Genomic DNA, 15611 nt, shown 5'->3' on the forward strand with positions numbered 1-15611 from the left:
TAAGGTTCGCAGCCCGATTCGTAACCACTACGCTACTAGAGCTCCTTTCCTGTCTGGTAGTACTCCTCAAAAATCATAGCCAAAGCCATCATAAATCTCTGGAGGAGAGTGTATTTCGTCATAAACTCAGCACATCCCCTACAAATAAATTGTTAAGGGCAATGCCACTATCAAAATAATGCTGAGATGCTCAGAAACTCAAGTACAGCTGTTCTCTGACACAGCCATGATTAAGTGACTTGACGGCACTTAACAACAACAACAACATAGTGGCATTAGTTACATTCACCATGTTGTACAACCATCATCACTATCTATCCTCAAAGATTTATATATACTAAACAGAAATTCAGTATCCCCAAAGTTGTTTTCCAGTAAACACTGATAAACTTTGGTTTGTATGAATTTACTTATTAAAGATATTTCATATAAAAAATAATAAATAACCACAGCAAACAAGGAAGCAAAGCCAAGTGAGAAACAGCAAGAAAAAAACAGAACAGGTAGCAGAAATCATTTGACAGTAGTTCAGATAGATGTAAAACAAATATGTTTGCTATGTTTAAAGAAGAAAATTAGTTTGAACAATAAAGACAGAGAATAAAAATTTTTAAACTCACATAGCAGATTTGAGAAAAATTAGAAATAAAATAACAAAAGTGTTTAAACCTCAACATTTTGGTGACAAGTTGAATTTAAAAGAGAACTGGTGAATGAGAATATAAGATATCACCTGATTGCAGAGAAAGACACAGTGATAGAGATTATGGTGGAGACAAGAATTGTGGAAGATAACGCATTTGACCTAGTCTCGATGGCTTGATAATCAGAACTCAACTAGAGGAAGATATAAAAAAACAAAAAAAAACAGTTTTTGATAAAGGAAACAAGGGTAAATTGCTACAATTTCATGAATTTGACCTATAGTCATGGATGTAGTAGCTGAAAATACCAACAGAGAGGGTAGGAGTCTTCAAGTATCAGTGTTATCCCCTCTGTACACAGGGTAGTAGGGATGGGCACCTTAGACATTGGCTACCTAAAATGAGGGGACGATAAAGGCACGAAGTGACTGGCTTACAGGGTTTCGGGGGCGGGGGGGAGGAGGTTAGTTTAATACTGTGCGGGGAATAAAGAGTCCCCAGTGAATACTTTTCATCTTGTCTAGATGGGTCTGGTTAAAAGAGATGGAGATAAGATTCTTATGATTCAATAGTGAGTAATTGTTATCATGACTAATTTGAGACTGTCACAATTGTAAAGGTAGAAATTTTTTTTGTAACAAAAACAGGGGAGTAGTTAATCTTACAGTCCAGAAACAAAGGACCTTAGGACCATCAAGGGAGAAGTGGAATGCGGGACCCTATCCAGAAAAGCAGTGACATGAGATGGAGGCAGAGATGGGGACAGGGAGAGAGGGAGCAAGTGATGAGGACTCTAGATTCAAGGAAAGAGAGGGACTAAGAGATGGCAGCCAGGAGGCAGGCTTGCAGAATGTGCCCTTCGGTGGTGTAAATTATTATATATGCTTGAGTGTTTTAGTGGGGGAAAAAGAGCTAAAGTGAATAGAGAGAAATACTGTTAACTAATGGTACATGGAGGGGATTATAATCATTGTAATGAAACAAGGTGTATGATTTGTTGAATGTAAAGCTGATGATGGGCCCTGTAAATTTTCACTCAGTCCACAGTAAAAACCTTAAAAAAGAGTTGTGGAAGCTAAAGTGAAAAATCCAACAGAAATTTAATGGAGTCCTAGAAAGAAAAGAGAATGTCAGGGTTTTACAGAGTTGAAAGACACCAGTTCACTGAGTAGAGACCAGCAAGGACACACATCATAAAGAAAAAAATTGTTTAAATAAAAACTTGAAAGCTGTCAAAAAAAAATGGCAGATTATCTTCAAAAGAATATATAGCTTTTTTAATAGTAGTGGAATGATATGCTCAATGTTGAAAAAAATACCTGCCATTATAGATTTCTACATGTAGTGAAAATATCTTTAAAGGAGGTAAAAGATACTTTCAGACAGAAAAAACAATTTATCATCAACAGATCATTGCTAAGAAAATTCTTAAAGATGGACTTCAGGCAGAAGTGTGCACACATGGTGTTGTTGTTAAGTGCCTTCCAGTCTGTTCCAACTCATAGCTACTCTGTGTAGGGTTTCTGAGGCTGTTAAATCTTTGTGGGAGGAGAAAGCCTCATCTTTCTCCCACGGAGCAGCTGGCAGGCTCAACCGTGGACCTTGTGGTTTGCAGCCTAGTACTTATAGTATGGATGGAAGGTCTAATATTACAAGTAGGAATGAAGAAAAAAGAGGTAAATACAAATGTAAATGAAAGTTACATGTATAAAAAAGTAATGTCTACTGGATCATAATCAACACGAAGTAAAATATCAGACAGTTTCCAAAGTGTAAGATGGTAGTGGCTTGGAAATGAAGTTAAAATGTTTTAAGATATTTATGTTATCCAGGTAGAAGTAAAGGTTTAAATTAACTTTTTAGACTTTTAGAACTAACTGTGTATTATAATTTCTAAAGTAACCGATAATAAAGAATAGGAACAGATAGTGTACTTTCCAAACTATTTATTGTTGTCGTTAAGTGCTGTAGAGTCAGTTCCAACTCATAGTGACCCTGCACAGGGTTTCCAAGGAGCGGCTGAAGCTTGACCTGCTGACCTTGTGGTTCAAACCAACCTTGCAGTCCAGCACATTAAACCACAGTGCCACACCAGAACTCCCACCAAACTAATATAAGGTGGGAAATGGAATGATTATTATCAGTTACATTCTATAAGTTAATTCTGAAATGTATACAGAAATGCAAAAGACCAAGAATAACCCAGATGCTCATGAAGCAAACAGACGAGAAGACTTTTTCTACGTGATATCAGGCTTTATTAAAAAGCTGTAGTGACTAAACCTTGACATTATGTGAAGACAGGTGAACAATGGAATTGATACAGAGTGCCTAGAAGCAGTCCTATATATTTATGTCTACTTGTCATATGACTACGGTGACACTGCAGAACAGAGGAGAAGAAAACAGATGACTGGGTCACAAAATGAATTCCAGGTGGATTAAAGAAAAATTCTAAAAGGAAAAAGGAAAAACGAATCTTTCATATAATAATTTGGGGCTTGAAAAAATGTTAAAAAGAAGACCAAAAATTATTAACCACAGTAGAAAGGTTAGTAAATTCAGTTCAGTTTTAAAATGTGTTATCAAAAGAATCTATAAAAAGTCAAACACTGGAGGAGTGAAAGATATATGTATAACAATTTTAAAGAACTTTGCAAATGAAGACAGACACCCTAGTAGCAAAAGACTTAAACAGGCATTTCACATAAGAGAGGTTTAATAAATACATGAAAAAGGTACTCAACTTTAGTAATAAAGGAAATTAATTACAAACTACAATGAAATATCACACACCTACCAGATTGGCAAAACAATTTAATATCGTAATAAGTATGAGGATATGAATCAACCAGTTCACACACTGCTGGTAGTATTATAACTGTAGTACAATAATTTTGGAAAACAATTTAGCATTTTCTAGTACAGTTGAAGCATTGCACGTTCTGTGACCAAGCAGTTCTACTCTTTAAGTGTACACTCTAGGGAAATGCATGCACAGGATACAGCAGCATTATCCATAATAGCCTGAAACTGAAAACAAATGTTCATCAAGAGTAAACTGGAAAATTGTGACTATTATACAACAGTGAAATGAATAAACTTCACCTACATGTAATAATGTGGATGAATCTACAATGTTGAAGCAAGATAGAAGAATATATCACAGTATGATTCAATTTAAATAAAGTTCTAATCACTGTCATGGCCATAGACATTAACTATATTGTTTATGGCAAGGATCTGCTAAGTTTACCTTAAAGGGTCAGATAATATTTTAGGCTTTAACATTCATTTTGGAACATCTTTTGCAAACACAGCTAATTAACTTTAACTCTGCAGTTGGAGTCAGAAACAGCCCTAAACTATACTTACCTGTGTTCCAGCAAAAGTTATCCTGTAGTTTATGGGTACATGTATTTGAGATAAAGCTGTTTTTTAAAGGAAGAACATGATAACTATAAAAGATAGGTAAATAACCATTTAGAGGAAGGGAGGAGTTTATGATCAGGAAAGGATAAATGGTCTCTTCTTGGATGCTGACAGTAATCTCTCTTGACTTGTGTGGAGGCTGCACAGCTGTGTGCTTTATATCTTTAAAAGTTCAACATAGAATAAAACAAGTTTTAAAAATAAAAATTTCTGTGCTTCCTTAAATGTTCTTTTATTATTTAATTTTAGTTGATTTGTATAGTTTGCAATTGAATTGTTCTGCTTATTTTCTGAATTGTGTATCAAACAAATATTTCTAAAAGAATTTAAGTAATATAAGAGTTGTCTTACCTATGCTTTCTTTTCAAATCAGATAAAGTAAAAGGCTAAAATACTATATAACATTGCTTTTGATTAATTAGTATATACGAAGGGGCTTCAAAAAGGTCATGGAAAATGGAATTGAAAGATAACGGAATTTTTCCATGAACTTTTTGAAGTCCTGTTTTATACCTAGGGGAGCGTAGTGGCTCCACATGATAAGCACTGTGCTGCGAACCACATGGTCTGTGGTTTGCATTCTGCCAGTCGCTCCACTGGAGAAAGATGAGGCCTTCTGGGCCTGCAAGGTTTTTTGGGTTTTTTTCAAAGCATCAGAAAATATACAGGGTCTATGAGTAGAAACTGACTCCACGGCAACTAGCAACAACAACAACTCAGACATTCAATAGTATGTGTTAGAGAATTGCAGGGAGTCCTGGTGTGGCACTGTTAGTTAAGCACTGGACTGCTAACCACAAGGTTGGCAGTTCAAACCCACCACACTGCTCCTGGGAAACCGTATACAGGGTCGCTATGAGTTAGAACTGACTTGCTGACACTAAACAGCAACTAGAAGAGGCTTGCAGATTCATCTTGATTTTTATTTACAGCATAGTATTCACAGATGTCTTGTTTTATTTACAGGTTCAGTAGATGAAGGTGTCACCGAGGGGTTACCTACACTTCAGAGCTCTTCTAGCACTAATGCCCATGCAGATGATGATGATCGGTTAGTACTAACAGTATATAATCTTCCTGTAAGGGTTGTGCTTACAACTCTCTAAATTCAAACCTTTTATCTGGGAATTAATGTAAGACGTTTGTTTACTAGAACCTCATCAATGTACACTTTTCAGTGTGATTAGGTAATTTCATCACATTATAAATTAGACTGCCTATACTTTTTTTTTTTTTTTTTTTTTGACATTTCCAAATCTATCGAATCCCATTGCTTTAAAAATTATGTTAGAGGTCAGCAGATTGTGAACCACAGGTCATTCCCCCCCACACACACACACTCCCTATATTGGTAAATGGTTTTTATTAGAAAAAAGCCGTGCTTATTTGTTTGTATATTGCCTACGGGTGCTTTTGCACTCAAATGCAGAGTTACAGTAGAGAGTGTTTGCCCCACAAGACCAAAAATGTATCTTTTCTGGTCTGCTACAGAAAATCTTTGCTGACCCCTGATGTGTATTCTCATACTTAGGAATCCAAGATATGATCTCCAGCACTGGTCCTCATAGCTTGATATTTGCACATATACAAGGGACATTTCAGACGTGGTCTAAACAGGACTCTTGATTTCTAACTCATCCTCCAAATTCTGTTCCTCCAGTCTTGTCATTTCAGTAAACATTATCCACCAGTTTCTCAACCAAAATCTTTGGGAACTATTCTTGATCCGTCTTTCTTTCAACACTCCCCATTTTCCCTTCCCATATTTAGTCTGTCAGCAAGCAATATCAACTTTAATTCCAAAATATAACCTTAATCTGTTCACTTTAACTCCATTTTTGCTACAGCTACCCTTGTCCAGGCCACCAGCATTTTTGTGTCTTGACTATTGCAAGACCCTTCGCGTTGGTTTCTGACTTCATTTTGCCCATGCTTCAGTCCATTCTCTACACAGTAGCCAAAATGATATTATTTCTAATAAAGTCAGAATAGTCACGGTTTAAAGCAATAGATGCTTAAAATTCTTCAGTAGATTCCCTTCATGCTTACAATTAAACTACTTGCTAAAACCCTTACATGATATGACTCTCGCTGGACTCCCTTCAGACCATTCTCACCTTTGCATATTACTTTCTAGTCACATTGACCTTCAAGTTTTGTAATACTCCAGATTTGTTCCTGCTTTAGGGCCTTTACTCGACCTACCTCTCTTACCACCCCACCACCACCATTGTTGACTTTCAGATCAAAGAAGCCTCTCCTGACCTCCAGTCTAATACTTCACCCTGTTTTAATTCTCTGCTCTAATAATCACTTATTGTCTGTCTCCCACCACTGTAGACTCCAGTGAATGATTAAGCAACTACTCATAGAAAATCCAAGACATACCTAAAAACTTTGTTGAAAACTTTAAAGGATTCAAATGACTCAAAGTTTATTGTCCTTGAACTCCTTGCCCTCAAGGAGCTCACTCTATCTGGGGAAGGAAGTGAGATTGAAAATAGACAAGTTGATAGTAAAGCTGAGGGTTCTATTACTCTGCATAGGAAATTACCTACCTAAGCTACAGGAGGTGAGACTGAGCTCATCACTAACTAGGTTTAAAAGGTAGGCAAGTAGAGAAAGTTCAGTGTGCAAAAGCACATCACAGAGATCATTGGAGAAACTATCTGGAATAGAGTCTATTTGTACTGCAAAGGGGTTTAAACTTTATTCTTAAGATAAAGGTGAGTCATTTCAGGTTTTTAAGCTGCCATATGATTTCATTGGAGAAATCGCTGGTCTACCATGGGAAAAAAACATTAGTGGGATATGGTGCTCTACAGGGCGTTATTAATTCAGGCTTATGTTGATGAAGACCCAAATTAAAGCAGAATAGAAAGGATCAGAAAGATTAAGGCTAAGATAAAATTGTTTAATATATTCTGTGGTCTTCTGTCCGTGTATAACCTAAGATGCTGAACATTCTGTATGACATTGTTTTGCATATAACCTAACAGTTGCCATAAATGGTTTCAAACAATAAATAAGTTTTCCTTTTCTTCATCTAAAGTTTACCTACAGAAATATTTACTCATCTTTAAAATCAGAGCCTAGTTGCCTTCTTTGGTTTGTTTTTCTTAGATTGGAAAATGTTCAGTATCCCTACCAACTCTACATTGCTCCTTCTACCAGCAGTACAGAGCGACCAAGTCCAAATGGTCCAGACAGACCTTTTCAGTGTCCAACTTGTGGGGTGCGATTCACCCGCATTCAGAACCTAAAACAGCACATGCTCATCCACTCAGGTAATGTCATCTTTCCTATCGTTACATAAATGGGCTCTTCAAGACATTTTATTTTGGAATCAAGTTAAAATAACAAATGAATGCTTTCAATTCTTAGAAAATCTGTGGTGAGTCAAATGAGAATAGATTTTCTATGTCTGTGTTTATTTACTGATACAGTTGCCATATACATTTCTGATATAAACCTAAAAAAAATGTGAATGTGTTTATGTAAGATGTAAATAAATGAGATATTAGATACATTGTTAAGTGTCTTCAAACGGGTTCCAACTCATAGCGACCCATAGTGACCCCATAAAAGGTTTCCAAGGCTATCAATCTTTACAGGAATAGAAAGCTTCATCTATCTCCCAGAGAGATAAATGTCAAAGTTGTCAAAGACTTCATTTTGCTTGGATCAGCCATCAATATTCATGGAAGCAGCAGTCAAGAAATCAAAAGATGTACTGCATTGGGCAAATCTGCTGCACAAGACCTCTTTAAAAGTGTTGAAGAGCAAAGATGTCAGTTTGAGAACAAGATGCGCCTGGCACATGCCATGGTATTTTCAGTAACCTCATATGCATGTGATAATTGGACAGTGAATAAGGAAGATTGTTGAAGAATTGATGCATTTGAGTTTTGGTGTTGGAAGAGAATATTGAAAGTACCATGGAATATCAAAAGAACAAACAAGTCTGTGTTGAAAGAAGTATATCCAGAATGCTCCTTGGAAGCCAGGATGGCCAGACTTCATCTCTCATACTTTGGACATATTATCAGGAGGGACAAGTCCCTGGAGAAGGATATCATGTTTGGTAAAGTGGAGTGTAGCTGGACGGTGAATAAGAAAGATCGTAGAAGAATTGATGCCTTTGAATTGTGTTGGAGGAGAATACTAAAAGTGCCATGGACTGCCAAAATAACCAATAGATCTGTTTTGGAAGAAGTGCAGCCAAAGTGCTTCTTGGAGGCCAGGATGGCTAAGCTTCGTCTCTCATACTTTGGACATATTGTCAGGAGGGAACAGTCGCTGGAGAAGGATGTCATGTTGGGTAAGATGGAGGGTCAGAGAAAAAGAGGAAGACCCCCAACGAGATGGATCAGCCAGGTGGCATCATTGATGGAATCAAGTGTGGCAGCAGTAGTGAGGTTGGCCCAGGATGGGACATTATTTCATTCTGCTGTGCATGAGTCAGTTCCGATTCGATGGCACCTGACAACAACAACAAAGTGGAGTATCAGAGAAAAAGAGGAAGACCCCGCCCCCACAACAAGATGGATTGGCACAGTGGCAGCATCAGTGGGTTCAAACATAGCAACGATTGTGAGGTTGGGCAGGACCAGGCAATGTTTCATTCTGGTGTGCATAGGATCTCTATGAGTTGGTACTGACTCAATGGCACATAATAACAACATGGATAATAAAGCATATGGGCTTTATTATTTGCAGTAAGTTTTTGTAGCTTGTTAAGAATTTTATAGTAGGTTAATTCTGCGATCCTAAATTTCTCTGTGCACTGATTGTAGTATTATTTTCATATGAGAGAGTTTACATAAGTGATATGTAAAACAGTTTTGAAACATCAGTGATTATGTAAAAGACAACAAACATTTTACAGGTAAAATTCAAGCTGTGTGTTTTCCTCTTCTGTAGATAAATCTCATAGCCCTTGTCCTAACACTGATTCTTTATGGTTTTATTAAAATCAAATTGACACATTTTATTTTGAAAGATTGTGTTACTTTGTTTTGTGTTGCTAAAACTGATAATGACTTGGAGGAGAACATTAATACCACTTAACAACTCACTGGTTTCTATGTATTTTTCTTACCAGTATTACATTGGTGCTGGTCATGGTGGTGTGCCACGGAGTCGGTTCTGACTCATAACGACCCTGCATTGGATTTCCGAGGCTGTAAATCTTTATGGGAACAGAAAGCCTCATCTTTCTCCTGTGAAACATCTGGTAGTTTAGAACTGCTGATCTTGAGGTTAGCAGCGTGACTCATAACCACCAGGCTAACAGAACTCCTAGTATTACATTAAGTACTTAGAAATAATGCATCAAATCATGATAACTATGTTCAAAGATGTTTAAATTTTCCTTTTTTCCTCATTTCTTTCTGAGCTAGGAAGTGAGAGATACTGATCACTTTATAATTTATATTTATATGTAAATACAGATTTATATATAAGCATAATTTATTTTTATCAGTATGTTGCTAAGGGCTATCAAGCCGGTTCCAACTAACAGTGACCCTATATGGGTTCCTGTGAAGCAGCTGATGGGTTTGAACCACCAACCTTGCTAATCCTACAGTACCACACCAGGACTCCATATAGACCTCACTATTTACATGAGAGGAGCACAGTGGTTATATACAATAAATACTGGACTATGAACAACAGGGTCAGTGGTCTAAGTCCAGTCTACAGGAGAAAGATGAGACTTTCTGCTTCCTCAAAGAATTATAGCCTCAGAAACCTATACACGGTCTCTATGAGTCAGAACCAACTCCACAGCAACAACAACATTTAAATGAAGTAAAATAATAAATGCTGTTATATGGAGATGTCCATTCTATTTAAACACTGTGATTAAAATGTGTTTTAAAATGTAAAATAGATCATTTGGGAAGGTATTCAAAAATCAGCTTGAATATGTTACCTACTTTGCACAACTCCCATGCTTTTTTCCCACCCTCTTAAAAAGCACTAGTGATTTTTGAAATGTTCTGGTACGACGTTTTCTGAGACATTAAATTACTGGTAATTTTTCTCTTTTCAAATTACCTATTGCTACAAAATTTGTCAGAAAATTTATTCTGAAATTTTAGAAATTTGTTAGATGTATGACCTTGTATTTTGTTCTAATGTTATATTTTTGTTTTCTTTGTTTTTTAGGAATTAAACCATTTCAGTGTGACCGCTGTGGGAAAAAGTTCACCAGGGCTTACTCGCTAAAGATGCATCGCCTAAAGCATGAAGGTAAACGCTGTTTCCGGTGCCAGATATGTAGTGCCACTTTCACTTCCTTCGGGGAATATAAACATCACATGAGGGTTTCTCGGCACATTATCCGCAAGCCTCGGATTTACGAGTGCAAAACATGTGGCGCCATGTTCACCAACTCTGGAAATTTAATCGTGCACCTGAGGAGTCTGAACCATGAAGCGTCAGAGCTAGCAAACTACTTCCAGAGCAGGTGAGGTGCACAACAAAAACTTAACCAGGAAAACTGCTTTCTAAACTCTCTTTTCCTGCTTTTGGGTAGGGCAGCCTGCCGGGTATTCTATCAGGTTGCTAATTAATCGTATTCATTTTAAATTTCCCACTATCCATATTCTAATCTCCTGATCTGATAAAATTTTGCTGAATTTTCTGAGTACATAGAATTATAAATATTTTCATAGTTGATAGTAAAAATTCTTTCCTACAGAACTAAAGAACTTAAATAAAATAAATTTTATTTATTTTTAATATAGAATAAAAGTAATTCTGTAGTGGATGTTACATAGATTTTATTGTGACAGATGATAGATACTTAATGATTCTGAATTACTTCAAGATTCTTTGAGTGTTAATAAAATTCTTGACCAGCTCTCATTTTTTAAAAATTCTATATAAAGGAAAGGCATTTATCAGTAAAAATATATGAGAGCAATTTTGACAGCAATTATAATGAATAGTTCAAATAAAGTCTTTATTTTTTTCTCTCAGTCTAGAGTTCTATACTTTTAGTGTTAATAATTTATAGTAGAGTTTCTTTCTTACTTAATAGAGACCTGGTATCGAATTTCAGCTCTACCACTGTTTTTATTGAACCATGTCACTTACAGATGAGGCAGCTTGAAACTTAGAGAAAGATAAAATGAAAGCTTTAAATAAGGTGATTTCTAAGTTCTCTAGATATAAAATTTTATTATCTTTTTTGAAAATACTTATCAGAATTATACATCGTAGGAATGCTTGTTGTGTTGAGTATAGTAGAGTCGATTGTCTCCTCTTAGCAACCTCATATGACAGGACTGGCCTTTAGGCTTCTCTAGGCTGTGATCTTTATGGAAGTGTATTGCCAGTTCTTTTTCTCGTGGATCTGCTAGTTGAAATGAACAGCCAATCAGTGTGCAGGCAAGCGCTTAACCATTGTACCACCAGGACTCCTTATAGAAATCATTAGTTATTTAAAAAATGAAATCTTTGTAAAGCCTTGAACTTTAATCATTTTTTATTTTTTAAATACTATTTTTCATTAAATTCCAAATTATTCTTGCATAGATTTTGCTGTTCCCATCAAACTACACATTCATTTTGTTTAATCATTACTAATTCTGAATATTTGGTTGTCATATCACTATACAAAGATTATAGCTTTCATATTAAATATTATTTATTTGGGACTAAAATAATGTTCCACTTGACCATTTTAATCCACTAGATTTACCCTGTATTTTGCAATCCTCTTGTCTAATACCTAAAGGCTTTACAGTACATATGACATAGGATGTTTTCAATGGAAAGTTTTAACTGTAAAAAATGCTTATAGTAAAACATTTAGAGACTATAGAAAAATATAAATAAATAAAAATCTGATCTGATCTTACCTCTCACCAGTATTGTTAAATTGTTGGTGTGTTTTACTGTTCACATTTCCTCTTGGGAACAAAGTCACTTTTACATTTCACTACTTTATTTATAAGGAGCCCTGGCAGCATAGTGGATTATGTGTTGGGCTGCTAACTGTAAAGTCAGCAGTTTGAATCTACCAGCAGATCCTCGGAAGAAAGATGAAGCTTTCTGCTCCTATAAAGATTTACATCCTCAGAAACCCTATATAGGGTTGCTATGAGTCAGAACCAACTTAATAGCAGTTAACAATACAAAACTAGGTTTATCCACACCACCACCACCACCACCACCACTTCATTTATGCACAAGCACTTGCCACCTTAACTAATTTTTATCTAGGAAGTAATACAAAACTGGGAGTACTGTGACTCTACAGATAAGCACTGGACTGAGAATCACAAGATCAGCAGTTCGATCCCACCAGCTGATCTTCAGGAAAATCATAATACTTTCTGCTCCCATAAAGATTTACAGCCTCAGAAACCCTATACAGGGTCACTGTGAGTCAGAACCAAGTTAATAGCACTTAACAACAGTAATACAAAACTAGATTTATCCAGTGAATAAACCAATAAAATCTTAGCATAAATTATATAAATGATCTTGTATATGTATGTGTGTACGTTTGCATGCACACACATATATACATATGCATGTATGTATGTAGAGAGTCTTGGTGTGGTGGTGTGGGTTAATGCACTGGACTGCAAGGTCGGTTTGAACTGCAAGGTCAGTGGTTCAAGCTCACCAGCCACGTGTGTGTGTGTGTGTGTGTGTATATATATATATATATATAGTTACGTACCATCGAGTCGGTTCCAACCCATAGTGACCCTGTATAGGGTTTCCAAGAAGTGGCTGGTGAGCTTGAACTGCCAATCTTGCAGTTCAAACCAACCTTGCAGTCCAGTGCATTAACACGCAGTGCCACACCAGGACTATATGTACATTGTTGTTGTTTTAGGTGCCATTGAGTCGGTACCAACCCATAGCGACCTTATGCACAGCAGAACAAAACACTGCCCTATCCTAGGCCAACTTCACTATTATTGCCACGCGTGAGTCCATCGATGCTGCCACTTGGCCAATCCATCTCGTTGGGGGTCTTCCTCTCTTTCTCTGACCCTCCACCTTAACAAACATGATAACCTTCTCCAGCAACTGGTCCCTCCTGACAATATGTCCGAAGTATGAGAGACAAAGTTTGGTCATCTATATAGATACATATATATAAATTAAAACTCCTCTACATAGACTAGGAAAAAAGCTGGTTAGGTAATTCAAAATGACATTAAAAATAATAATTAATCTTAAACCTGTTAGTAGTAGAAAGACTTAATATACTTTGGTTCTGATGGATGACTTTGGTTCATATTTAGCAAAGTTTACAAGTTGAAAATTCCTAAATTGTATCCTTCATTTAAAAATCTTAACTCAAGAATTAGTGAAATTAGAGGAGCTCATGCTGGAAGATGGCGGCAGCCACTGAGTTGACACTGCTTGAGAAATCCTTGGGACTGAGTAAAGAGAATAAATACAGTGCCCAGGGCGAGCACCAGATTCCAGTTCTTCAAACAAACAATGGTCCAAGTCCAACAGGGCTGACTACGATAGCAGCTCATCTAGTCAAGCAAGCCAACAAAGAGTATTTGTTTGGAACCAATGTGGAAGAAAAAGCAGTTGTTCAGCAGTGGTTAGAGTACAGGGTAACTCAAGTAGATGGACACTCCAATAAAGACGACGTCCGCACTCCCCTGAAGGATCTTAACTTATGTCTTGAAGATGAAGTCTACCTTACAGGCTATAACTTAGCGTTAGCAGATATCCTGTTATACTATGGACTTCATCGTTTTATAGTTAACCTGGCAGTTCAAGAAAAGGAGAAGTATCTTAACGTGTCTCGCTAGTTCTGTCACATTCAGCATCGTCCAGACATCAGGCAACATCTGCCTCATACTGTCTTCATCAAGAACAGACTGTACTCCAATTCCCATTAGAAGCTGCCCATGCACTGCAAAAGAGAGGTTAAAAACTTCGCAAACGGAATAACATAATTGATATGCAGTCATTATTTCTTGGCGTAGAAGCTAAACTTTTAAAAGTGTGAACTTTTTTTGTCCTTTATTTATAGAAACTAAAATTTTAAATATGAATGCTTTATTTGCCCTTGGGTTGAAATTTTACAATTTTTATGTAAAAATTCAACTGCTGTCTCCCCAAAAAATGTGAGTCAAGATCATGTCATAAATTACCTTTTTTATAGATGAAATTTGCTTTAATAAAAGTGGCAAATCAGTGACTGGATCTTATGGTCCTTTCCGTACTTGACATAGTTGGCTATTTATTAATCTGTTTCATATTTTAAAATGCATTTCCCCCCAGTGACTATTTAGCTAGTTTGTTTATTAAGATCTATAATGTGCCAAGGATACAGAAAGGAATCGAGGTGAATTTGTTTTCAGATTATTTATGTAAGCTAGTAAAATGTGGCTAAAAAAAGAATTAGTGAAATTAAAAATCCTAATCTTGTTTTACAAATCATGTCTTTTTACCGTATCTATTGATATTTTGAAAATTAACTCTGTGTTTCATCCTTTGCCTCTTATCTAGTGATTTCCTAGTACCGGACTACTTAAACCAGGAGCAAGAAGAGACCCTTGTCCAGTATGATCTTGGAGAACACAATTTTGAAAGCAACTCTTCTGTTCAAATGCCTGTCATTTCACAGGTCTCCTCCACTCAAAATTGCGAGAGCACTTTCCCCTTGGGGTCTCTTGGTGGGCTGGCAGAAAAGGAGGACGAAATGCCAGAGCAGTCAAAGAGCACTTCCTGTGCTGAGGCAAGCAGAGAGGATCCCTCAAAATCAGAGCTGTCTTCTATAACTATTGAGTGATTTTGTGGTTTGGCTTCATTTTTTTATTTTTAGAAAGTGCCTGTGCCTGGTCTTGTACATTTAAATTTAATTTAACTTTTTAAACAATGAAGGGTTCGGGAAATAATTTTTCTTCGTAGTTTGGAAGCACTGCAACTGATGGTTTATTCTTTATGACTGAGAGATTACTCTAAATTCACAATAAAAATTAGGAAACTTAAGAAAAACCAGTATACTTAAAATATATGCCAATTTCTTCTTCCATTGTAGAAAGGAGACTAATAACAGCATTAGATAAAGAAGAAATCAGATGATTATTGACCTTCCTGAGATGAAAGAGTATACCACAAACAAATTACTAAACAGAATTTGACAAATGGCCTGAGTAGATGTTTAGTCCTATACTCAGGACAGTCGTTATACAATATTTTATAAAGGCTGTTGTTTTTGGAAGTATTTATTGTATAGCTTTCTTAAAAATGATTTGGGTAAATACTTCTGAAATCTAAAGTATTCTTGTTTTTAAGCTTTGTCATATCTATTATAATTTTTCACGGTGAGAAGTTAGTATTGGGCTAGGCATTCCCACCCAGTACTTTCATAGCACCATTCCTCCAAATAATCTTCCTGTCTTGTATGAAAGAAGGCAAGGAACTATGATTGACAGTAGTCAACTGTGCGTGAAATGACCAAGTATGGACACACATGCAATGGGAAGTGCTTAAATTCAGCTTTATAGGAACTTTTTTGAATACTGCTTTTCT

The 15611-nt window shown here is 36.3% G+C and overlaps 1 protein-coding gene and 1 pseudogene across 1 annotated transcript in view; both read left to right on the plus strand.

Annotated features, from left to right (window-relative positions):
* The window catches only part of ZBTB44 (zinc finger and BTB domain containing 44), a 114188-nt gene extending 99320 nt beyond the window's left edge, over positions 1–14868 (plus strand). The window contains exons 3-6 of the mRNA XM_006873069.1: positions 5043–5127; positions 7254–7363; positions 10251–10551; positions 14586–14868. Of these exons, the coding sequence (XP_006873131.1) occupies positions 5043–5127; positions 7254–7363; positions 10251–10551; positions 14586–14868 (779 nt within the window). The remainder of the gene's footprint in view (positions 1–5042; positions 5128–7253; positions 7364–10250; positions 10552–14585) is intronic.
* On the plus strand, positions 13448–13972 carry LOC102819953 (annotated as a pseudogene).
* Positions 14869–15611: the final 743 nt, after the last annotated feature.

The sequence above is a fragment of the Chrysochloris asiatica genome, unplaced genomic scaffold (genome assembly GCF_000296735.1).
Source record: "Chrysochloris asiatica unplaced genomic scaffold, ChrAsi1.0 scaffold00222, whole genome shotgun sequence".
NCBI lineage: Eukaryota > Metazoa > Chordata > Mammalia > Afrosoricida > Chrysochloridae > Chrysochloris > Chrysochloris asiatica.